Here is a 23,441-nt window from a genome sequence, read left to right as displayed (position 1 = left end):
CTTTGCAGTTTAGTCTAACCTGCCTAGGCTGAACTGGTTTGTAACAAGGCAAACATGCTCTCTGAACTGAGGCAATGCAAGTACGTGTCTGCAGGTGCTCAGGCCAGGCACCTGGGGTGCTAGAGTGCACCCTCAGCTGGGCTGAACTGGCCGGAGAGGGGTTTAATTCCCTGCTCCCTGTCCTACTGGAGGGACCAGAGCTGGTTCTGCTGGGTGCTCCCCCCTTGCTGCTGCACCAGCGGGGCACCACAGCCCCCAAGGCAGAATGGGGCAGGGAAGAGAGTTAGTCTCTCTACCCCAACAGGCAGTTGGGTCTGCCCACCTTTACCCCTGCACTCACTGCCCCGGAATAGGCCCCTGCTGTCCCCTCTGCCAAATGATGGAGGAATAACCCCTGTCCCTGTCCCACCCACCCTAAGGGGCCCTGCCGGCTGGCATCTGGCTGTGCCCCCTCCCCGCCGCTGCTGTGGGAAGGGGAAGACCCTTATTGGAGGCAGGAGCCCCTGTCATAATGTGGGGGAGCACAAGCCCCTTCCTGGTGAGGGTGCTGCGCTGTGGGGCCGGCAGAGCTGCAGCGGGCTGTGCATGGCAGCACCGGGGTCCGGGACGGTCCAGAGCCCTGCAAGCCCCCCGCAGCACCGCCGCACTCCACAGCAGCTCTGCCAGCCCTGCAGAGCAGCCCCCGCTGGGAACCCGGGACGGGCCGCTGTCTATCACAAGTCACTCACCGCTCACCACCCCAGCTGCTGGGTGGGGGTAGAGCCTGGGCCCAGCCCCCACTACTCAGTCTGTGCTCGGGTCAAGACCCTCCCCCCGCAACAAGAGGACGCTTATTCAGCCGCTGGCCCTGAGCACAAGCTAAGCGGCGGCTGTGGGCAGGCCAGGCCAGGCAGACCCCACTGTGATACTAGTAGGCAGCAGCTGAATAAGCCCCCTCTTGCCGGACGGGGGCTTGCCCCAAACACAGAGTGATGGCGGCTGGGTAGACCACACTGGTGCCAGCAGCCTCTCTGTGCTCAGGGCAAGCCCTCACCTGGCCACTGTCGCCACAGCAGGGTCTGCCCGGCCCGGCTGTAGCCGCCACTTGGCCTGGCGATGGGTCAGCGGCTGAATAAGCTCCCTATATTTGGGGGGAGAGGACTTGCCCCAAGCACAGACTGAGCAGCAGGACCTAGGCCCCACCGCACAGCTGAAGCGGCGAGCAGTGAGTGACCATGACAGCCAGCAGGCCATCACGGCTTCCTGCAGCACAAGGCACTCTGCAGGGTTGGCAGAGCTGCAGGGGGCTTGCGGGGCGCTGGCCCTCTCCAGACCCTAGTACTGCTGGGTGCAGCCCACCACAGCTCTGTTGGCCCTGCAGCACAGCACCCCCACCCGGAAGGGACTCACGCTCCCCCACATTATGATGGGGGCTGCTGCCCCCAACAAGGGCCCTGCCCCATCCTGCTGCAGCAGCAGGGACAGGGCATGGCCAGGCACAGCCTCTGGGTGGGGGGACCAGGAAGTGCAGGGGCAGAGGTGGGTAGACCCAGCTGCTAATGGGGTTAGAGGGGAGACCAACTCTCCTCCCTGCCCCACTGCCTCAGGAGCCATGGTACCTCACTGCTGCAGCAGCAAGGGGAGAGTGCCCAGCAGACCTGGCTGCCAGTGGAATAGAGGGGACAGTTAAACTCCTCCCTTGCCAGCTCATAGATTGCCAGTAACCCTTCCCCACCACTGCCCCCTCCAAAAAAACCCAAAACAAAACAAAAAACCTAACTTGCATTGCCAGCACTCTACCTAGTCAGCCTATAGCTTGCAGCAGCAGGCACCTCTCTCAAATTCTGCCCCCAACGTCCATTGAACAGCAATCTGACATTTTACGCAAATATGCTCAGCTAAACTTGAAGCCAGTATCCATCATTTTGTACCATTCACATAGCTTAGAATCCAGAGAAGTGGAAGCAGCATAAACCAGAGAATGGCAGATTTTGGTCCGGGCAAAGTACTAATAGCAGATTTTATGCCAAACACCTGAACGTACACAATAAACAAATCCAAAAGCATGTGAATGGGCCTAGACACCAGATCCTCATAGATATTTAAGCAAATACTTGCCACCAATTTCAACAGATTAGAATACTTTCAAGTATTTGTCTCATCCAATGCTAGGCAGTCATGACACACCGACCAGCTAACTTGGAAACTTTAATAACCGTGCTGCATAGCACTTGTTCTTTTCAGCCACATACTTACAGTGACAGAAGTGATCTTCCAAGATATGGAAGGCAAGAAATCAAACAGAAGCTTGCGATTCAAGTAGTACAGGAAAAAAGCCACCACCAAAGCCCCTGATAACAGGATATCGCTGGCAGAGTTTACAATCAATTACTTCAGGGGTGGCCATGGTTACAGTATTTAATACAGGGCTGCCCAACTTCAAAGTAACCAGAAGCCGCACGCCACGCAAGCTGCATCTAGGATACTTGAGGGCCCCCAGGATCAAGCATCGCATGGGTCTCCCATCACACCAGCTGCTGAGCTGCAATGCCAGTGTAATGCAATGGCACCTCCCTGCTGTGCCATGTTGCATCAGTTACCCTCCTCCCCTCTGCATGGGGACCTTGAGCCTGGGCTCCCTGAGCCCCACAGTACTGATTTCCTGCTTTAACCTCCCACCAGCAACAGGAGCAGGACACAAAGGTGGCAGAGGAAGGAGGAGCCTGGCAACAGCAGCCTCCACTGTGCTAATGGGAGCAGCACCTGGGCATGAGGTGGGCAACAAATTAACCCCTCTTAGGCCACAGGCACCCCATGAGCCACTAATTGGACAGCCCAGATGTATCCCATAACTCAACCTGTAAGATAAAGTCCAAACTAATAAGAGAACTGAAGATATAAATGCGCTTTAAATAGTCATTTGAAGCTCAGAGAAAATTAAGATCTAGAAGGCAGTTTGATAATGCTACAGGAACCAACGTACCTTTTCAGCTAGTTCCTCAACAGTCATGTTTGGATTATATGGAATGGGTTCTCCAATGTACGTGCGAAATTTGACTGGAAGCCCTCCAAATAGTAAGGCGACTGGCAATCGATAAGTGTCATATAGCCACCTACTTAATTCTGTGTGTTAGAGTAAAAGAAAGAAAAAGTCTCAGAGCTTTGGAGAAATAACCATATATTAAGTTTAAGAAAAAAAACAGAGCTGCTAAATGTGCCATATTAAATGTTTCCCTCACAACCAAAAGGGAAGAAAGGGGGACAACCTTCTTCATTACATTCTACTATTTCACTTACCCTCTCTAGTCTGGGTGCATTGCAGACTGCTTGAGTTTCAATGCAGCACCTTCATAATCCAATAGCACTAACTCGCACTTCAGTGCAACAGCTCTCAAACTATTTAGATGCAAGACACCACTCCTTAACTTGTGGGAACTGGTCAGCACCTCATTAAAAAACTAACATATCTATTATTACAGGGTTTAACTCCTTGCAGACCAGCCAGGCAGTGGGGCCAGGGAAATTGCAAGTCCCAGGCAAGCCTGATTTTGAGATTACCTTCTTATTTTCTCAAAATTGAATTGCTTCCTTATAGCAGGAGAATCTTTGAAGAGTGCTGAAGCTAACTAAGAACAAGTGCTAACAGTGTCCCAGCACCCCAGCTTAGAATCACTATTTTATCCACTTGACTCACCAAATCAAGATGCATAACCTTCCAGAGTTATTCCCAATTCCATTTAATCCAGTGTGGTTTGCCCTGAAACTGTCTGGCCATATAAAACAGAGTTTTCTTCATGTCTTGCTGATCTTTCAACAATATAATCTCCTTCAGAGTCTCCCCTGCAAAAGCTACGTCCCCACCTTGGCAAAGCCATCTGTGCTCCCCACTCAAGTAAAAGTAATCGCTTGCTTTAATGATTCTCTTCCTGCCATTATGCCACAGGCCTTCGGGGGGGGGGGGGGGGGCTCACCTGGAAACTGAAGACATGATTAGTCTGTTAATCCTGTCTAAAATTGCAACCCAGCCACACATTTAAACAATTCATGGCACTCCAAAAAGGGCAACCAGCCCTAAAAATATTAGATAAAATGTGTAATAAATAGAGGGGAAAGTTGAGGAGTTGCCAATTTGGGCATGTGGCAGAAGTCTTCAATCAACCCAAGTATGTTTCCACCAGCTGACCATCGCCTAATTGTTGGCTGGTTCCTGGTCTGCACTGAGGCTCAGACCAGCCCTGGTATATCCCTATAGGCTGACCGTCAGCTGTGTCCTGGCTGACTGGCCGGCCTAGGACTGTACCGGATCTTGAACCAGCCCCAGAGTTTATAATCCACGCTGGAGAATAATCGTTGGCTGACTCTGAGGAGTGCGCCGGGGCCAGTGGGAGCCCTGGGGTGGTCTCAATCCAGCCAACTGATTGTCAGGCACCCGACCTTCAACTTGCCAATGCTGGGGGATCCCCAAATCATGACCCCAGTATGCCCCTGCAATGGCAAGAAGGACTTGATTGAATGCGATCCCTGATCCCAATATCACGGTCCTGCTATACATGTTTGGCATAGCAGGAGGCATGACTGTTGGCAATGTGCATCACATCCTATCATGCCTTTAAAGGAATGTCGGTCAACAGCCTATGGCTCATCCTAGACATGCAGGTTAGTGTCTGACTATCCATGGACACTTTCCATTTTCCACACAATCAGGAGCAAGCCAAAACCATGAAAGATTCAATGGAAGAATACACATTTCTGCAATATACATTTTGAGATGGAAAAGTGAAAGATGCTCGAAAGAAATATATTATTTAAAATGCCTCTTACTCCTTTCTTTAGGTGCCCTATATGCCTCCCGAATATTTTCAGTAAACATTGGAATGACAGGCTGAGGAGAAGAAAAACAAAACAAAACCAAACGATGAGTGTAATAATGAGCATGAAATGAAAAGTCCACATTTCTCATCTGTCCAAGTGCCCAAGTATTTCAAGAAAGAAGATCGTTTTACACTCTAACAACTTCAAGAGATAGATATGACCTGGCCTACAGGGCTCATCTCTAGCTAAGGAGTTATTCACACTTCATTCAGAATTGTGCATCACAACCTTGGAGCTGGACCACGAACAAATTCATTGTTAGCTACCACACCAGAACATCCAGTAGTCTTGTATATAAAGCACCTTCACAGTAAGAAATGTAGCTTCAAGGGTCTGATCTGAAATTGGGTGGTAGAAAATGGCTTCAAAGTGCGTCTTTCCTATCCCAAGGGAGTGTCCTGACCAGTAAGTTATGGACTACTATGGAGAACTAGATTCCCCCCCAGCCCCCCTCCCAGTAAAACTTGAAATGTATGTGATGAGAACCCACAATATTTGGGGATGATCTGTAGAATGTCACATGCATTTCCCCAAATTAGATTTATTGGTATGGTGTTTAGGGTATCTACTGGTAGCAGTGTTTAGTTTTATCATGTTTATGTTTGTATGGACTGCAGTCACTGGTGCAAACAGATAATCACCTGTTTTATAGTATGGCCAGAATTGGGCAATATGATAGTAATTGAGTTCAATGTTCCTCTTCTAGGCACACAAGGTAGTTTCTGAGACTGTGCATCCCAAATGACTGTGGTCAATAGCCTCAGATCATATCTGAATGGGCCTATTGGACAGGCAATCATAATTTACACTTTAAAAGGGAATGGTGAGCAGGCTAACACCTGGAAACAGTCTGAAAACTAAGACACTACTGTCAGACTGGCACAGATTTTCTACTTCTTCTCCCAAGTAGGATGGGAGTTTTCTTTTGCATTTCCCTCTTTTTTTTCTGTCTGGAATGCAAAAAAGAAGATACATGACAATGCCCATATCCATGACTACCCCCCACTTGCCAGGATTTAGGCCATGTCTGTCCTGCAACATTGTCAGATAGTGGTACAAGTTCCTTTTCTGTCTTGAGGAACTGCACTCCTGGACACTTGTTCCATTCTCTTCCCATAGGTGGCTGTTGGAGCTTTAACTTTTGGACCCATAAGAGACCAAGCTCTATAATTTTCCTTTTGAACACCTCCTGGAGCTCTGTCTCCAATCCATGGAGAAAAGATGCTGCCCAACACTACAGCTCTCTCTGCAGCTTTCACCATCCTCTCTCAGGAACCTTCCTCCTCCCTGGCACCACTGCGATTGGCACTGCCTAATCAATGGTGCTAGTCAACGGTTATATTAGCCTTATTTTGGCTCTTCAGAAAAGCCTTTCATTAGAGGCCCTTTGCAGAAGTTTACATCCACATCTGGCTGATTAACCTTCACAGGCTCGCACTGAAATTCCAAGTCTCAAACGATTCACAGCCCCATACACTTCTCAAAACCTCCTGTCTCAGATTCCTCAGCCCTCAATTGTTCTTGCAAAAAAGAATTTCATGATCAGACAGTATCATCACCTGGAACCAGCAGAAGATCTTTAGTTTTGAAAAAGATTAAGACTAAGAAGTCTCTGTGGTTCAGCCCCGAGCGCTGCACAGCCCATGGCGACTACAGATATTTCAGCATCAATCTTTGAACTAATCTAATCTAACAGACACCAGAAAGTTTGGTACTGCTTGTCTGCCTTCAGCTTTGTCACCTTTTGTTCAGATGCCCATTCTTTCAGCGACACAGAGCAACTTCACTATCCTGCCAAAATTAAATCTTTCTACAAGTGCCCTTTCATGTGTGTGTCAGCCTCCTCCAATTTCTACAGCATAGAGAGTAGAAAGGACAGTTCTGATGACTCCAGTTCTGAATTTCCAAAGAATGTCCAAGCCACAGTTCAAGTCATCCAATGCAAGTCCCTTGAACCGCTCAGCACTAAGACGGGTAATGCACTACTTTAAAAGAAAAAACTCTTCCAGGATGAACTCCTTGGGGATTGTTTGATAGTCAGGTCCACCCTAGGAGTGTGCCAAGGTGGTGGTGACTATCCTGGAGGACCTCTGTCAAAGCACTTGTTCTCAACCTCCTTAGGCTCAAGGCACCCTTTGGAAAGTGCCAGCTCTTAATTTCCATATATCTTTTACTACAGAAAGATAGAAGACCAATTTTTCTATTGCAAAGAACTCAAAAAGACCACAAGAGGTCAGAATGTTTTTAACAATGTGAATTCCTTTTTAAAATCTCTGGGTTTCTATTGTTTGGGGTGCAAGCATGATTGACAATACTAACATTGAGTGACACCCCACAACACCCTTGATAGGATCTCAAGACACCCCAGGGTTGAGAGTCACCATGTCAAGGAGTTAAGTGGTTATTTTCAATCAAAGCAAAAACTTCCTGACTGACTTGGAAGTTGATCAGCAGTCAAGAAATGCAGCAACTGGACTGAAATGGCAATGTACTGACATGCAAGAAAATGGATTAATACACACAGCTAGTTATCCATGTGTTAGCCTATAAGTTGAATAACATGCGTCTAAAGATGCAAATTTTCTGAAAATTTTTGGATTTGTGTACCTTGGCATCTACTCCATCTGCCAATAGGATGAACTAGTCAACTGACAGCAAACAGTGCCTATTAGCTTTCTTTTACTCATAAGCAAACCTGCAGTGGGACTGGAAGAAGCTTCCTAGGACATTGCAACATAATCCTCAAGGATTCAAAGGGATTTCAAGATCTAACCTAAGTACTCTTTCTATACTACTCATAACTAGGTTTCAGAGTTGGCATCAGCTTTCTGAGCACTTCTGCCCTTCACTTTTCATTGCTCGAATAATCCACTGAAATGCAACTACAATTTCATAGGATAAACACTGGCTTTTTACCACAAGCCACATTGTACCTCAGCCCTCACAGAGGGCACTAGGAGTGCAGTCAAAAACTACCTCTTTCCCCCCTTGTCTTCCACATCTGTTCGGTGTTAACACCCTGCATGGGCGCAAAATGTTTTCTCTGGCTCTAGTCAATAGTTACTCCAGCCAATCAGTTTGGTTACCCATTTCCCAAATTTCCCTTTTCCATCCCTTTTTCAGAGATCCTTCTCCCAGCCTGAGAGCAGTTTACCAATCCTGGGAGTAATGGAACGAGCTTCCCCTCCGACTTCAGGAAAAGGTAATACTAGTGCAGGGGTTCTCAATCCCCGGGCCATGGCAGGTCGGCTGAAGATCCACAGCAAAGTTGGGTGGGGGTATTCTTACCTGTTTCTGACCGGAAATTCCAGCCGCGGCCAGCCAGCCGCGAGTGCTAGGCCACGGTTTGCCAGGGTGGGGCATAAAAACTTTGGGAACCCCTGCTTTAGTGGATATATTCCAGTTTCAGGAAGGGAAGGATGGCACCCAATCTCAAACCAGGAAACCTTTAATGTGCTCATCTGCAAGTTCCTGCTCTTCACCCTGGCTGCCTCCATTTGATTGCAACAGGCAAATGGTCCAGTCTCTCAACTTACAGGAAGTTTCTGGGCAAAAGCTTGAGACAGGAAAATAAGTTCCTGCATGTTGTGGTGAAAAAGAACTGCAAGAACCTTTCACTCAGTCTCTCCATAGCTTCAAGAGTTTTCAAAGTGCTCTGGGTGTTTTCCACATGTCTCAAAGCAGGGGATTGCAGCAAATCCCTACTTAAACTACTTGCTGGTAGGAGGGCCCCCTGCAATGAGATGGTAGAGAGCCCCAAGGCAAAATGAGGCTTTTTCAGTCTTTATCATAGTAGCTAGGGTCAGAAGGGACCTAAACAGATCACCAAGTCTGACGCCCTGCCTTCAGCAGGAACGAATGCTGGGGTCATATGACCCGTCAGGTGTCTATCCAGCTTCCTCTCAAAAACCTCCAAGGTAGGAGCGAGCACCACTTCCCTTGGAAGTTGGTTCCATGTCCTAGCTACCCTAACCGTAAAGTAACGCCTCCTGATGTCTAGCCTGAACCTGCTGTCTATCAACTTGTGGCCATTATTCCTAGTTACCCCATGTGGTGCCTGGGGGAACAGGGCACCTCCTATTCCCTGCTGATCCCCCCTGGTGAATTTGTAGACAGACACCAGATCCTCCACTCAGCCTTCTCTTTTGCAGACTGAATAGGTTCAGGCCCTCTAGTCTCTCCTTGTATGGCCTGCCCTGCTGCCCCCCGATCATGCGAGCAGCCCTCCCCTGGACCCTCTTAATGCTAGCCACATCTCTCTTGAAGTGCAGTGCCCAAAACTGGATGCAGTACTCCATCTGCGGCCTGACCAATGCTGCATAGAGAGGGAGGATCACCTCCCTGGACCTGCTTGCGATGCATGACAAGGTGCAGTTAGCCTTACTGGACAGCTTCCTCGCATTGGTGGCTCATTTTCAACCTGGAGTCAACAATGACTCCAAGATCCCTTTCCACCTCTGTGCTGATGAGAAGGTTGTTCCCCAGCCTATAGGCATGCTGTTGGTTCCTTCTCCCTAGATGCAGTACCCTGCACTTGTCCGTGTTGAATTCCATCCTATTCTCATCTGCCCATCTCTGTAACCTGTCCAGATCTAGCTGGATTCTGTCCCTCCCACCTCGACCCACATCTTGGTGTCATCAGCAAACTTCGACAAGGTGCTTTCCACCCCCTTGTCCAAGTCATTGATAAAAATATTGAACAGTACGGACCTGAGGACCGAGCCCTGGGGAGCCCCACTGCCCACATCCCTCCAGGTCGAAAACAACCTGGTCACCACCACTCCGATGCCTACAGTCAGATGGGTGGCTAATTGGCTGGATAGTTGCACACAATGCCAGTCACCTAGTTTTGTTTTGGTTTTTTTTTTATGAGAATAGGGTGAGAGACAGTGTCAAAGGCCTTCTTAAAGTCCAGGAAGACTACATCCACCCCCATGCCTTTGTCCAAGGACTTTGTGACCTGATCATAAAAGGAAATAAGGTTAGTTTGACAGGATCTTCCCTTAATGAACCCATGTTGGTTCCCCCTGAGCATGATCTCCCCTGCTGGTCCCTCGCAGACATGCTCCTTGATAATTATCTCCAAGATCTCCAGAACCAAGGTAGGACTGATGGGCCTATAATTACCTGGGTCCTCCTTTCTCCCTTTCTTGTAAATGGGGACCACATTGGCCTTTATCCAGTCATCCAGCAGCTGATCAGAGCTCCATGAGTGCTTATATAGCTGTGCCAGGGGCCCTGCAATGACACCCGCCAATTCCCTCAGCACCCTTAGATGAAGAGCATCCAGGTCTGCTGATTTGAACACATCCAGCCCCTCCAGAAGTTCCCTAACTAAGTCATCCCTAACCTTGGGCCTGGCGGTGCCTCTCCTGAGTCCTTCCGTACTCCCAGTGGGGGAGATGTCCCAGTCCCTGCTCATCCATCTTTGAAAGTTCATTCTAGTACAGACCCACAAATTCCATGGGGCCACTGAGGCCAACAGATGCCCCACTAGAACTGTAATAATTGGTCAGCCCCATCTCAGATACATGGCATGTGGCACTGCATGCTATATTTCACACAAGAGGTTTGCAACCCAGAATATGTCCATCTACTCTCCCCGAGACAGACTTGACAAGTATGAAGGGGACAGTCCCTCATATGGTACTAGTCTCCCCTGCACAGCTGTAAGAATCTGTTGTAAAGCACCTGGAGGAGAACAAGGTGATCAGGAAAAAACAGCATAGATTCAGCAAAAGTCTAGTCATGCCAACTGACCTAATTTCCTTTTAGGATAAGGTGTCAGACTTGTGGCAACTCCATCCTTGGAATATTTCCAAGAGTAGGTTAGACAGACACTTGCCTAGGATGCTTTAGGACAGACTGATCCTGCCTTGACCAGGGGACTGTATTGGATGACCTCATGAGTTTCCTTCTGGCTTTACTTTCCTGTGATCTGGCCACCATGCACACTTTTGTACCTCCTCACCTACCTGTGTGACCTTAGTGATGGATACTCACTGTTTAGGTTAGGAAACATGTACAAAATCTCCATCATTTACCCACACTATAAGTAGGAGACCAAATCAGTCAGTCCTCAGGTCCATTCTTGCTGATTAGGACTTCCCAAGAAGAAGCCTCTCTATCCACAGTTGACAAGTAACAGTCCTTCTGCTTCATGGGGGCCTCATTCCTGGCTCCCTGTCAGGTGCCTTTCAGATTCTCTGGCCAGAAAGTGACCAACAAGCCTTCCTGCCTATGCCTCTAAAGGCAACTGGGTAAAAATTGAAACAGGATAGAAAAGGCTACCAATGCAAAGAAGATGAGGGAGGAAGAGAAAGCAGAGGTATGTAAGATTTAAAGACAGTATGAAAAGAAAGTATTTGGAGAGCCACTGGGTATCAACAGTTTAAACAAACAAAACAAACAAAGATGGCCTGAATTAGAGACTTCACTGTGTTATGGAAGGTAGGGGAAGAAGCACCAGCAACAGGGTTTAGACATGGCCTACTTGTACATGAGGTCACAGCAAATGCAAGAAAACTGGGATGTGCATGAAATCCAAAAGGCAGGAAGGATTTCAGACCTCAGGGACAGAGAAAATATTGAGAAAAGAAGGAAAAGTGGAGATTTAGGTACGTGAGTGGGCAGGTCCATACGCTTCTCTTTCATTGTATTGTGATCACTGGGACCTCTGCCCCATCTGCTCTCCCTCTTGCCTGACACATCTTAATATTACTATTCTTTGCGAGTATGGATGGCGTTTAGAGTGATGGTCGTACTGATGAGGGTCAGTTTTCTGCAGGGCTCCACCACCCCTATACCCTGCCCCTTTTCTCTTGGGTGACAAGTCATCCTTCTATGCTGACAAAACATGCGAGTCATTCAGTCTCAGCTTCCCCCAACCAAATTTGGTTGCTGATTCTGCAAAGCATTGGCAACTTTCCTTTCTGCTGGGTCTCTTGAATGTTACAGCCTAGCTTGCGGCAGTCTTCCTCCTGCCAAGGACTGACAGATCCTGGAGGACAAGATCTCTACTTGCTGGTCTCCTAGATTCTCAATTAGGCAGCTCACTAGATCCCAGGTGTATGTTCTCCAATTTAGTTAACTATAACTCAGGTGCCCACAGGATCTAACTTGCCCCTACCATCGCTCCCTGGCCTGGAAGTACTGAATAGTAAACAAAAGGAAAATAGTAATACAAACAAAGGGAAGAGAGCCTTTCTCAGGGAAAGATTCAGAACCCAGGTTCAGAGGTCCAGGTCAGCTCCCTGTAGCTGGTTCATACCTGGTAACTGTTTATTCAGTTCCTCCAGGCAAATCTCTCCTTTGCCTATGCTACTAGGGTTCCCTGAGGCTAACACCACCTCTGGCACCGGTTCACACTTTCTCTCCTGCTGGGCTCAATAATCTTTCACTGGACACTCTCTCCAGGTGTCCTCATCCCTCCGACTGGTGGGTCTACCCACAAGTAACTTACAGTCTAGTGTTACTCATCTTGATTCATAGACTGAGTTGGTCATACACTTCTGGTCACTGTATCCTGGCATCCCACGAGGGTTTGACTGGCTGGGTCCCTGTTGCGGCAGAGCCCCTCTACCCTGCCCTGCTGCACCATCTCTTTTCCCTGGATGCCAAATACTGAACCTCGGCATTATCTGTTACACTCCCCAGGCTTCTGCTCGGCCAATCAGCACTGGTCCCCAGGGCATGTGTTCCCCAGACCCGGTATGCGACTCCAGTCTCACCCCCGCCTCCCCGCTGACCCCGAGCTCCTTTCAGTGCACTGGGAAAGCGCAGCCCATCTGGACCCTGCCAGGTGGGGTCCCTGCCCCCCAGCACTCACAGTGAAACCAAGCCCCCTTTGTGGCAATTCATTTGTCTGCCAATAATCTTGATTATATTGAAATGATTGATGCTCACAGGTATGTTACTCACCACTTTTGCATCTATAGCCAGGTGAGCAAAGCCTTTACGATGATCCCATACAAGTTTGTAAGTTTTGTCACTAAAGAAGGCTTCTCGAGCACCACCTGGTGCAATACCCACCAGTTCACCATTTTTCAGTGCATTCATACATTCTTCCCTTGTACCATGAAGTACCTTAAGAAATTCTAAAAGTAGTTTAAAGCCTGCAAAAAGCATACAGCAAATATATTATTAAAATAGAACTTAACACATGTCATAAGTACAGCTTGCATATCAAAGAAAAAACACAGTAAAATAAAAACATTATTATTAAAGTTAAATGGCTACATACTTAGAATATAAGACCAACAAATGTGCTGGAGAAAGTAAAAAGTAATGCATGAACAATGCACTTAGCCTGATACTTTAGCTGGAGAAATTTGGAGAAGAACCCGTCTAATACTTGCACTTCAAGAAACCAAATACAGGATACACTTGTCAATATTTTTCCATAATTACTTGTACCTGTCGTACTACCATGTATAGGTTGCCTTAATACAACTGATAACCAGGGATCCTGATTTTCTCTGATTTAATTAAAAATTTGCTAAAAAATAAAAAGACACCCAAATCCACATTTTTCCATGATTAAAACAAGTTTTTTAAACAAAAAGCATCACAGAAAAGTGTCGATTTGGGTTTAAAACAAAAAACCAAAATCAGAATATTTTGGATTTTTTGTTTTAAAATCAGAGAAAACCAGGATCCTTGATGATAACATGCATGTATTCCTCTTTCGTTCCTTCACCCTTTTTTTTAAATAAGATTAATCTAAATTACATTTACTATTTAAAGCTTCCAAAACAAAATGTGTCAGGAAATGCAAGGGAAATCCCTATTCTGAAAGCCCACATGCTGGGCAGTTGGATAGGCAGGAAGCATCCTGCTAGATTTAAAGACCTCCTAGAATATGCATAGAAGTAGGAAGCACATAGTGAGCTCAATACTTGCAGCAAGAAGGAGTCTGGCTGCTGTGTTGGGAGCCAGAGCTAGAGCAAGCTAGGATATGCAGGGAGTATCCTGCTAGATTAAAAAAACAAAACCAAACTCCTAGAATTTGCAAAGTAGGTAGCATGCAGTGAGCTATACTGCTTGCTGCCAGAAGGAGCCAGGCTGCTGTGTTGGGAGCCAGAGCCAAAGGGCTCCTCAAGTGCTTGGGATGAGGCAGAAGGGCTTGTTTTTGTTTATGTCAGCTTGGTGGTACTTGAAGACTGTGTTATTTGGGAGGACTGGCTGACAAGCTCCTCAGGGAGCAAAGCCACCTTTCTATTGCATAAAGAGTTCAGAGAAATTCCCCATTACAAGGTCAGTAATAATGACCCTGCCCCAGGAATTTTAAAAGCTCAAAATGGGAAAGAACAAATAATTGTGTGTAAACTGTATGCAAATTTGAGATGGGTGTGTTGCATTCCCCCAACATCTAAATTCACTGTCAGCGTGCAGTATGGTCCTAGCTGACTGTGCTAATCATGCATCTCACAAGTATTATTGATATGAAGTGCATTAAAACACAACACAGTTTCATATATATGAAAGCATTTAACTGTTTCCAATAAAAGAATTTTACCTGGTAGTTTGTGGAGCACATGGTCAACTACGGAGACGCACATCCGGTGTGTCAAGATAAAGTACCTAGCTACAAAGAAGATGTAATCCACAGGAATAGCGCCATGGTAAAAAATAACAACACCTGGTCCTTCTGGTATGTTTTCCAAACCATGAAGTTCATAACCTATTTGAAGTACAAAGTATAACATTGTTAATGTTAATTTTAGGTTACTTCAAATTTGAATATTAGGTTTTTGCTAGACAGAAGCATGAACTTCAGCAGCAAGCAGTACAGAGCAGGTATGTCAAGAACTTCCAATGCTTGGTACCGTAGTAAGAATTTGGGCCCAGATTCATAAAAGGCATTTAGAGATGTTTCTACTGAGCACAGCACAACCCAACTGATTTAGACACTTCAGCATGACTTAAGAATTGAAGAGCACAAGTGTACGCATAAGTACCACATTCTCTTGCATACAACACACCCCAAAACAAAAAAAGGGTCGGGGGGGGGGGGGCGGGGGGCGGTTAGAAGGCAAAAATGTAGAAAGATTTTGCATCATCATGGCTGTTTCTTGGAGGACTTGTTCTAATCGCACAGAATGTGAAGGAAGTGTAGCATCAGAAACTCCCTGGTGTGGCAGATTGTACAGATGCCACACTTCCTGAAGACTGTTTCCAAGAGGCCTTACTCTATGTCATGTGAGGTAAGGCCCAGACCCTTGCAAAGCACAGCAACAAGATTGCTAGTTCTTTACTAAACACAGTTCTCATACAAGTGTTGTTTCTACATCAAAATTCTCAACAAGATTCTATGAATAGCTCACTTGCTATTTCAGGCACAAGCTACAATGCTCACCCAATAGTTACGGGTGTGAGCAGGTTAATACAAGATTCTGCCCCTTCAGTTTGCTGTGTAGACACAGTGTGAAGATGGCTTCTGCTTGTATGCCATGCACCTGCCTTCAAGAGTGCTACTTTTGAAAGAAGGAAAACAGCTTCCCTACCTAAAACACACCCTCCAATTGGGGTGGCAGTGGAGTGGGGGGAAGGCGCATGTTTTGTGACAAAACATGATATGTAATGTTTTCAGAGAAAGTTAAAATAATAGTTTAGACAAAAAGAGATTTGTTGATTTCAAGAGAGACTTTTTTGTTCAAAAAAACCCTTCCTCACCCAGAATACCAAGAACCCAGGGTCAGAACAGTCACCTGGGATGTGAAAGAACTAGAGGTGCACCAATAGACATTTTGGGGGCCGATACCAATATCCAAATTCTAAGGAGGCATATCGGCCAGTACCAATCAGATTTCCAATACAGCGTGGAGAGCTGCCTCCAGCTAGTAAGTCCATTGTGGTGGAAGGGGAGGGGGGAGGGAAGATCAACCCCTCCCCCTCCCCTGTGGTCTGGGAGGGGGCAGGGGCAGCAGCAGGCACTGCCCAGCTGGGGTACTGCAGGGCACGGAATGGAACTGCAGTTTGGGGGCGGTTCCCACTGCTGCTTGCACCTTGGGAGGGCAAGGGGTATTTCCCCCCGGATCAGCATGGGTCAGGACAGGCGAGCTCCAGCTGCGGGCTGGAGCTGGGGCTGCACCGTGCTCCTCTTACCAGGGGCAAGGGTGGCCTGCAGCCCCCACAAATTTCACCCTAGTTCCCTCCCAGCACCATAGTTGCCGCACGCCCATCGCAGCCCCAGCTCTTCCTGGCACATGGGGACAGGCAGGGGATGAGGCAGGAAGACCTGGGGCTGCATTCAGCGCGGCACTGGGAGGAAGCTACAATGAAATCTGGGGTGGCTGCAACCCTCTCAAGCCCCCACCCTGAGCCCAGCCCCCGATGAGAAGAGCCCCGCACAGCCCCGACTCTAGCCCACCGCTTCAGCCCACTTGCCCCGCCCCATGCAGATCCGGGGGGACACACTCTGCTTCTCCATGCCCTCCCAGGGTGCAAGCAGCAGCGGGAGCCACCCCCCAAACCACAGCTCCATCATGTGCCTCACCCCATCACACCCTGGCTGGGCAGTGCCTGCCCCTGCCCCTTCCCCCTCCCTCACCTTGGGGAGGAGGGGTTGCTCATGCACGGGCATCTTTCAGCCAAATTATCAGCTGCATTGGGATGATTTCCAACACAGCCAATTTTCTTCATATTGGTTCCAATCTAGAAAGAGCCACCTTCAAGTCAGCTAGAGTGAGGAATAAAGATTGCTCATCTAGGAGAGTACTTCCTGGATGAGCAGTGGGCACAGTAGGGTACTGACATCTCTACTTTTTCAGAAGTGAGAGTTAGCCTAGCAAATCTAGGCAACTCTGGGATAGGCCTCATGGCTGACAATCCCAAGCAAAGACAAGTGCCTTTCTCTACCCCACAGGTGAATGTCATCTTGAAAAGGCCTATCTTGAAGAACAGAATCACATTTCCCAGTCCCTTCTCCCAGGCCTCGCTGCAAAGTTGACATTGAATGAAAAAACAGGTTTGGGGACTAAAATGGACAAGACTGGATTATATCCAGGATAACATTGGGGATTTCAGTTCCACTTATGCCAAATATGAAGGTGGACTTATGAAGATTTCTGTGCAAGATTAAAACATTAGACTGAAATTAAAGGAAAGCAACCCACAAAAGTTAGACTCTGGATGATAGCAGCATCAGTTGAAATGTAAAGAAAACTCTTATCCTGTTCTTAAAACAGAACTAAAGCCAAATTAGACAGAAAATGAACAGCACCACAAAAGGGGCTGGAAGGAGGAGTGGAGAGGGACAAAGAGGAGATACCAAAAAGAGTTTTACAGAAATCTATTTCATTCTACTCTGGAAACTGAGACACTGCACTGGGTATTTAGTATTCATTGGATAAAAAGAACAGAGAACAGCAGGGAAATTTCTGCCCCATCAAGAACAAGGAAACAGGAACAGAGGGCACTCTTCCTTGCCAGGCAACATCTCCCACATCATCCAAGACCCCCAAAACCAGAATAAACTGAAAGAAAGACTTGCTGCCATTTCTTTTCAGTCACTGTAACTCAACTATACTTGTTTAAACAGGGGGAAGAGAGTGAGTAGCAGGAGAAGGGGTTCCATTTCCTAAGAAATGAATGTTCACCAATAAGGTAAATATTTAAAAACTGGCACAATGTCCAGTTAAAATGAGCTGTACTTTTCGTTTCCAAACAGCTCTTACATACATTCTAGAATCTTAAAATTAAAGTTACATTGACATTTCTAGAAATAAGTTCTAGCAACAAACAAAAATCCCCCCCAAACATGATTCTTTAAAATTGGATCCATTTTAGCATACAGTGAATTGCCAATGTTGTTGTTAGAATACGAATATAAGTAACCATTTTTCTTTCAAGGAAAAATAAACCACAAATAAAGAATATTAATTCTGTTTACCATCTATGTGCTTACAGCTCATGCATTTCCCAATATATTCCATTTTTGACACTTAAATAATAGACTCTTTGGGGAAGAGATTCTTGCTTACTATGCGGCATCTAGCAAAAACTAGTACTGGTTTCTGAATAGGTTCACCAGGCTTTCCATCTGTCTATAAATAACCAAGCTATAAATGTCTGCCTACAGAATCAGTAAAAACATGAAGCAATGGGAGCTGGTTGAAGTTCTGTTGGGGAAAAGAAGGTGGAGCCCATGGTAATGTACAGACAACACAGTAGGGCCACTTTGTGTCTGAGCAGGGGAGCAGCACCTCAAATGGAGCTCTAAGGACTTTGTGGCTCATGGGGTTCTCCAAAGCTCCATCCCTAAGCCCCAACCATGTGCTACAGCTAATGCTCCTGATGCTACCTCCCATCTGCCTGTAACACTGATGGGTGCCAGGTATGGAGATAGAGGTCTTGGCATGACAGACCCCAAAGAAGGACAGGGAGAGTGGGACTGGTGGGAGGCAGTATGGCTGTGAGGGTGAACAGGGGACCCCTGAATGGGGGTAACATGGTGTAAAACCACTGCTGCAGTCAAGTAAGGTTGCCAAACAAAGAAAAAAAAAGTTACTGATAAGTTTGAAAATTTTAACCGACAATCTTTTTTTTGGTTTGTGTTTTTTTGTTTTGTTTTGTTTTGTTTTTTAAACACACTACGATTGGAACCAGGCCCTCATCCAGGGTCTGGCAGAAGGATTATATTTATATAACATAAAGCATATGTCAGTAAAAAAGGTTAGTTGTCATTAAAAGGTTTGCAGATTGTCAGTAAAGAAAACTGTCTTGGGTTAGTCATCCTGGGGTTGAAGAAGCCTAACATTTAAATTTTGGGGTCATTCACCTAATTAAAAACAGATTTAGAACTACAAAAAAGGAAGTCTAAACTTACCATGCCACATTCTTGCATACAAATCATAAAGGTATGCCCAAGTTTGCCTTGCATTGTCCCAGAAATCATCAGAACAATCTGTTTTTAGCTTAGAATTCCTGTAATAAATTACAATGAGAAGAGAACTAAGGAAGCCAAAGATAAGCAGCATCCAAGGAAGTAAATAAAAGGTTAATATTGAAGCCATCACCACCTTGGTGACCCCGTGATTAAGGTATGTCCCCAGGTACTCCATGACATTCAATTGTTCTAATATGTGAGAAAAGAAGCTGATGGAGATCATTGGTATCTCCCCTGCAGACCAGCCCGGTACTTCTTGTCCTCTCCTGTAAGAAGTAAAACAGAAAGAGAATGCAACTCCCTCCACAGTCATAGCAGCTTCTAAGCTAGAGCCAAAAACAGAGAGCCTACCAACATCAATAACAACAGTTAGCACTAAGCATAGGGTCTAATGTAAGGATAAGATCCATTCGGATAATTATTTTACTGTGTGGATGTAGTCATTTAATAAGCAGTATTGTTTGTAGTACTGGAGAATTTCTACTTGTATACTTGCTACCAGCCTTTGAATTTAATAATTCATTCAGCTAGTATTCTTTTACAGGGACTATTATATTTTGTGACTGGTCAACCCACTCCAGACTTCTACAACAGAGGATAGAGAAAGAGTGTCAAACGTTTGGCCCACGGGTAAGATTCAGACCCATTGAGTTGCACAATCCAGCCTGTGGGTTGCTGGGCCAGCCCTGGTCCCTGCATAACACACGGCAGTGTAGGCAGCACAAGGTGCCACACACAACCTGTGCCCAAGACCCTGTCAGCACTGCACCCAGCCCATGTGCCATTGGAAGGATGCATCCCATGCAAGCTCCAGGGTCATGCGCACAGAGAGCCCCATGATCAGCCAGTCCTGCTCATGCAGCACGAGGGGTGTATGCTCCATGCAGTGCCTCGCTGGACCCCTATGCTACCTGCAGTACTGGGCCCAGCTCATTTGCCACAGACAGTGGCTGCCCCATGCTGCCCCAGGGGACTGGCACATGCTTCACTTGAGCAGGACCTGGCACCACAGACCAGCGCAGGAATGCTGATCCAGCCCATATGGCTGGATGAATTTTACACCCCCTGGATAAAGCTTGTTTGTGCAGAAAATAACCTTTTTAAACTCCTGCAAGTAGTAAGGAAATGCACACATCTCGTGAGCCATGCCAAGTGGAAGGCACCCTTCTTAAACCTTGCCCTTGCTAATGAATGTACATGGCAAGGCATTTTATATACTTCCATAATGCCTTGTTACAAATAGAGCCTCCTTCTACACATTACAATTATTACACACATAACTGGTTAATGGTGCAAATACCTCCAGACAAGCTAGAAGTGCAAAGTACTTATCACACTGTAAGAAGCTCCTTCCTTTCCTTTTTCAGGTCCTCATGACCAAGCATTTAGCAGAACTTGCAGATTTGTTGAATCTGACAGGCCGTGCCATCAGCACTTCTGCCCCAGCCACCGGGAGCCTCTCAACTGAGGTGGGGCTCCCAGCCACAGAAGCTTGCTTCTGACTGGCTCTTACTGGCAATAAGGTACAATGGGATCTAATGCACAATCCTACAACCATGCTTCCTGCCATGCATGTTTGTTAGGGCAAGAGGTGCAATTCTGTGGATCACCCATTAGATCCCATTCCGCCTTTCCCTGCATGTGTAATGAAACCCGTCTATACACACACACTATATATGAAATCATATGTATGTAAGGACACATGCAATGTATGCATCTTTCTGCCTACACTTCTTCACATGTGCATATGCGCACACAAAACACAACCAGAACAAAGCACGTAATTGTGCTGAGAAGAGGATCCATCGAGTGGTAAATGTTAGTAAAGTTGCTTTCTGGCTGCTTACAAAGCACTCTCATTACAATACAGACCGTGGGATCGGAACTTGTATGAAATACAAGGAAATGGGAAGGAAGAGGATCATTGGGACTGAGAGAGACAGGCTTAGAAGGAAAAAGTTTACAGACAGAAGCAGATCAAGTTGAGTTGAATCAGATGCCCCAGAGGGAGCAGGACAAAAAGACCAACTGATGAAAAACTAGGGGTATACTGATATAGATTTTCTTGGGCAATACCAATGGCAGCCAGTCATTATTAACCAGCCATATGGGCCAATACCAATCCAATAGCCAATTTACAGGAATGAAGAAAGGCAGCTTGGAGAGCAGCATCTGGCTGGTAAGTCTATGGGGGGGGAGGGCATGGGCAAGAGAAGGGGCAGGCAGATAGAGCCCCCCTCCCGCCCCCCACAGTGATGAAGGGAGTGGGGCAGGGGCCAACACTGCCCAGCCGGGGATGTGAATGCGACCCCCATGGGCAGCTTGTCCAGGGGGCGAGGTAGTAAGGAGGAGAGAGGGCTCCCCACCAATGTGCCCACCCCCAAGGGAGGCATGGGGGACATGTACCCCTGGATTTGAGCACAGGGTGAAGGCGGGCTATGGACTAAGGGCAGCGCTAGCCTCTTTCCAGGGTGGAGCTGGGCTAGGGCTGTGCCTGGGGTGGGCAACAGCCACTCAAAGATTCCCTGTAGCCCCACATCCCAGTGCTGCTCTGGCCTCAAACTTCATAACCAGTTTCCCTGCAGCCCCACCTCCCAGTGCTGCTGCCATCCACCATGCCTGAACTAGTTGCAGCCCTGGCCCACCCTACCCCCCAGGCTGCATTCCTGCCCTGAGCATGGTGCGGCTGCATGCACGCACTCAGCCTTTATCAGTAACATTAAATCGGCTACACCAGCCCTAAAAAGCCATTTGTGGATAATGATCATTTTCGTTTTATTGGTGCCAATCCAATATATGAGTGCACCTCTATGAAAAACAGTAGAAACACGTGAATTTCAAGGAAAAGGTTCTCTCTCCAATCCCTGTCACAAAGGTGCAACCTAGTATCGTGGAACCGAGAGAAGCTTTGGTCACAAAATGCCCTTCGACCCCCACTCAGCACTACAGGGGGAGCCGGCGAGCGATGCGCAGGTCTCGCAGCCACCGCCCGTTACACACACGTCCAGCACAGCGCACAGAGGCTCGCTCTCCCCTCCACGCGCGCCTCCCCCGGAGCCAGCCTGGCAGGAGCAGCAGGAGCGGCTCCAAGAGGCCCCAGCCCTTGAGGGCACAGCCCGTCTCGTCACACACCGGCCTCGACCCAGCCCGCGCCTGGAGAAACGAGCACGTCGGCGGGGAAGGGGCTCCTTCCCGGGGAGTCCTGCTCCGCCCCGGCCCCGAGGGCTCCTGCCATCCCCGCAGCCGCCACCCTCGGGCGGCCCCGAGCGGCCACCGCAGCCCGCCCGGCTCCCGCGGCAGGGGCCGGGGCCGGGGCCAGGGCCGAGCGCAGGTGCCGGCGGGGCCGGGCCGGGCCGGGCCGGGCCGGGCCGGGAGCTCTCACCTGCCTCCCGCGCAGCCACGCCGGTGCTGCGCCGAGGCGGGCGCGGCCGCGCTTTGAGCTGCGGGAGGCGGCCGCGCCCCGCCCCGCCCCGCCTCGGACTGTCTCCACGCCGCAGCGCCCGGGACCCGCCGGAGCGGCGCAGCCCCGAGACCCTGCTGCGCCCCGGCCCGTCCGCGCGGGGCTACAGCCTCCGCCGCCGCCTCCGGCCCCAAGGAGCCGCAGCCCGGCCCCACGGCCGGCTCAGCCTCTTCCCTCCCCGAGTCGCTCCCGGCGCCCCCGGCCCCGGCTTAGGCGCGCTTTTAACGCGGCTCCCAGGGGCTGGAGGCGGCTGCAAGTCCGGCTCTTCCCACTGCTGTCGCCGGCCGTGAACTAAACCCCGCTGCTCCCTGCCACCACTGACACCTCCAGGCCTGTCTTGTCCATCCAGCCCAGCCTGGCGCGAGGAACATGGACTCATCGGGGTTTTTAAACTTTTTTTACGACTTCAGGCAAATACAGAAACAAAACTCCAGCACCGGGATTGCCTCTTACTTATTGCACAGTAACTAACGTGCAAATAGTACACATCTTCTCAGACCTTCAGTTCTCAGTCGCTGCTCTGTAGGAGACACCTCCCCTTGTTCTCCCCATGCACAGAAGCTGGCCAAGCACCAGGGGCAGGCAGCCCAGCAGGCAGAGCCCAGCACGCAGCCCCACCTCATCCTTCTACCTCACATGGGACCCAGCAATGCTACAGCCCCTCCACTCACCCAGCAAGATCAATCTATAAACTGGAACAGAGCAGGAGGGTGAGGGAAAGAGCATGAGCAAACCAGTCTGGATAGAATTTCCACTGGGAAAATTAGTGCCTCGAGTCATTTATGGGAAGCTTTATCTAGAACAATAAGAACTGAAAGTATTTTTAGTGAAAGGCTAGGTCCTACAAAACTGATGGGTGGACACAAGCAGAAGTCTGGTAGTATACGCAAGTATCTGCTAGCTCAGGCTGTGTCCCAACTTATCATCATCACAGCACACCCAATACATGTGAATGTGTGAGGGTTTGACCTGGCAATCTGGGAGAAGCCCTGTAATATGCAGGGGACTGATGGCTTTTATCAAGAAGTTTCAACTTGGGGTTTCTCATGTAAGAGGAAACAACTTTGACACATCTGAAACCCTTTACAGCTTTTTGGCTGAAAATGAGTTGACGCTAGACAGTGATGTGAAAAATGAAATCGAGAAACACTTGCTGGCACTCAAATCAGTTTTGCTAGTACTATCCTATAATGGACAATGAGAATAAGTGATAGATTTCCAAAGAGGTCCATGCCTCCATTT

The 23,441-nt window shown here is 48.1% G+C and overlaps 1 protein-coding gene across 4 annotated transcripts in view; it reads right to left on the bottom strand.

Annotated features, from left to right (window-relative positions):
• Positions 1–22,170, bottom strand: part of LOC102567790 (monoacylglycerol/Diacylglycerol O-acyltransferase) — a 58,263-nt gene extending 36,093 nt beyond the window's left edge. For 2 of the 4 annotated variants that reach the window (XM_059724089.1, XM_059724088.1), the window contains exons 1-6: positions 18,873–18,995; positions 18,680–18,804; positions 14,369–14,533; positions 12,772–12,965; positions 4,801–4,861; positions 2,963–3,102 (exon numbers count right to left, since the gene is read on the bottom strand). In XM_059724089.1, coding sequence (XP_059580072.1) covers positions 2,963–3,102; positions 4,801–4,861; positions 12,772–12,965; positions 14,369–14,533; positions 18,680–18,804; positions 18,873–18,919 — 732 coding nt within the window. In that variant the 5' untranslated portion in view covers positions 18,920–18,995. Of the gene's footprint in view, positions 1–2,962; positions 3,103–4,800; positions 4,862–12,771; positions 12,966–14,368; positions 14,534–18,679; positions 19,006–22,121 lie in introns of those variants that run through there. The other 2 variants (XM_059724091.1, XM_059724090.1) reach the window with 2 other exon arrangements.
• Positions 22,171–23,441: the final 1,271 nt, after the last annotated feature.

This window comes from Alligator mississippiensis, chromosome 3, assembly GCF_030867095.1.
Source record: "Alligator mississippiensis isolate rAllMis1 chromosome 3, rAllMis1, whole genome shotgun sequence".
Taxonomy (NCBI): Eukaryota; Metazoa; Chordata; order Crocodylia; family Alligatoridae; genus Alligator; species Alligator mississippiensis.
Note: the sequence above shows the minus strand (reverse complement) of the source record. Positions and strands in the feature narration are given on the sequence as shown.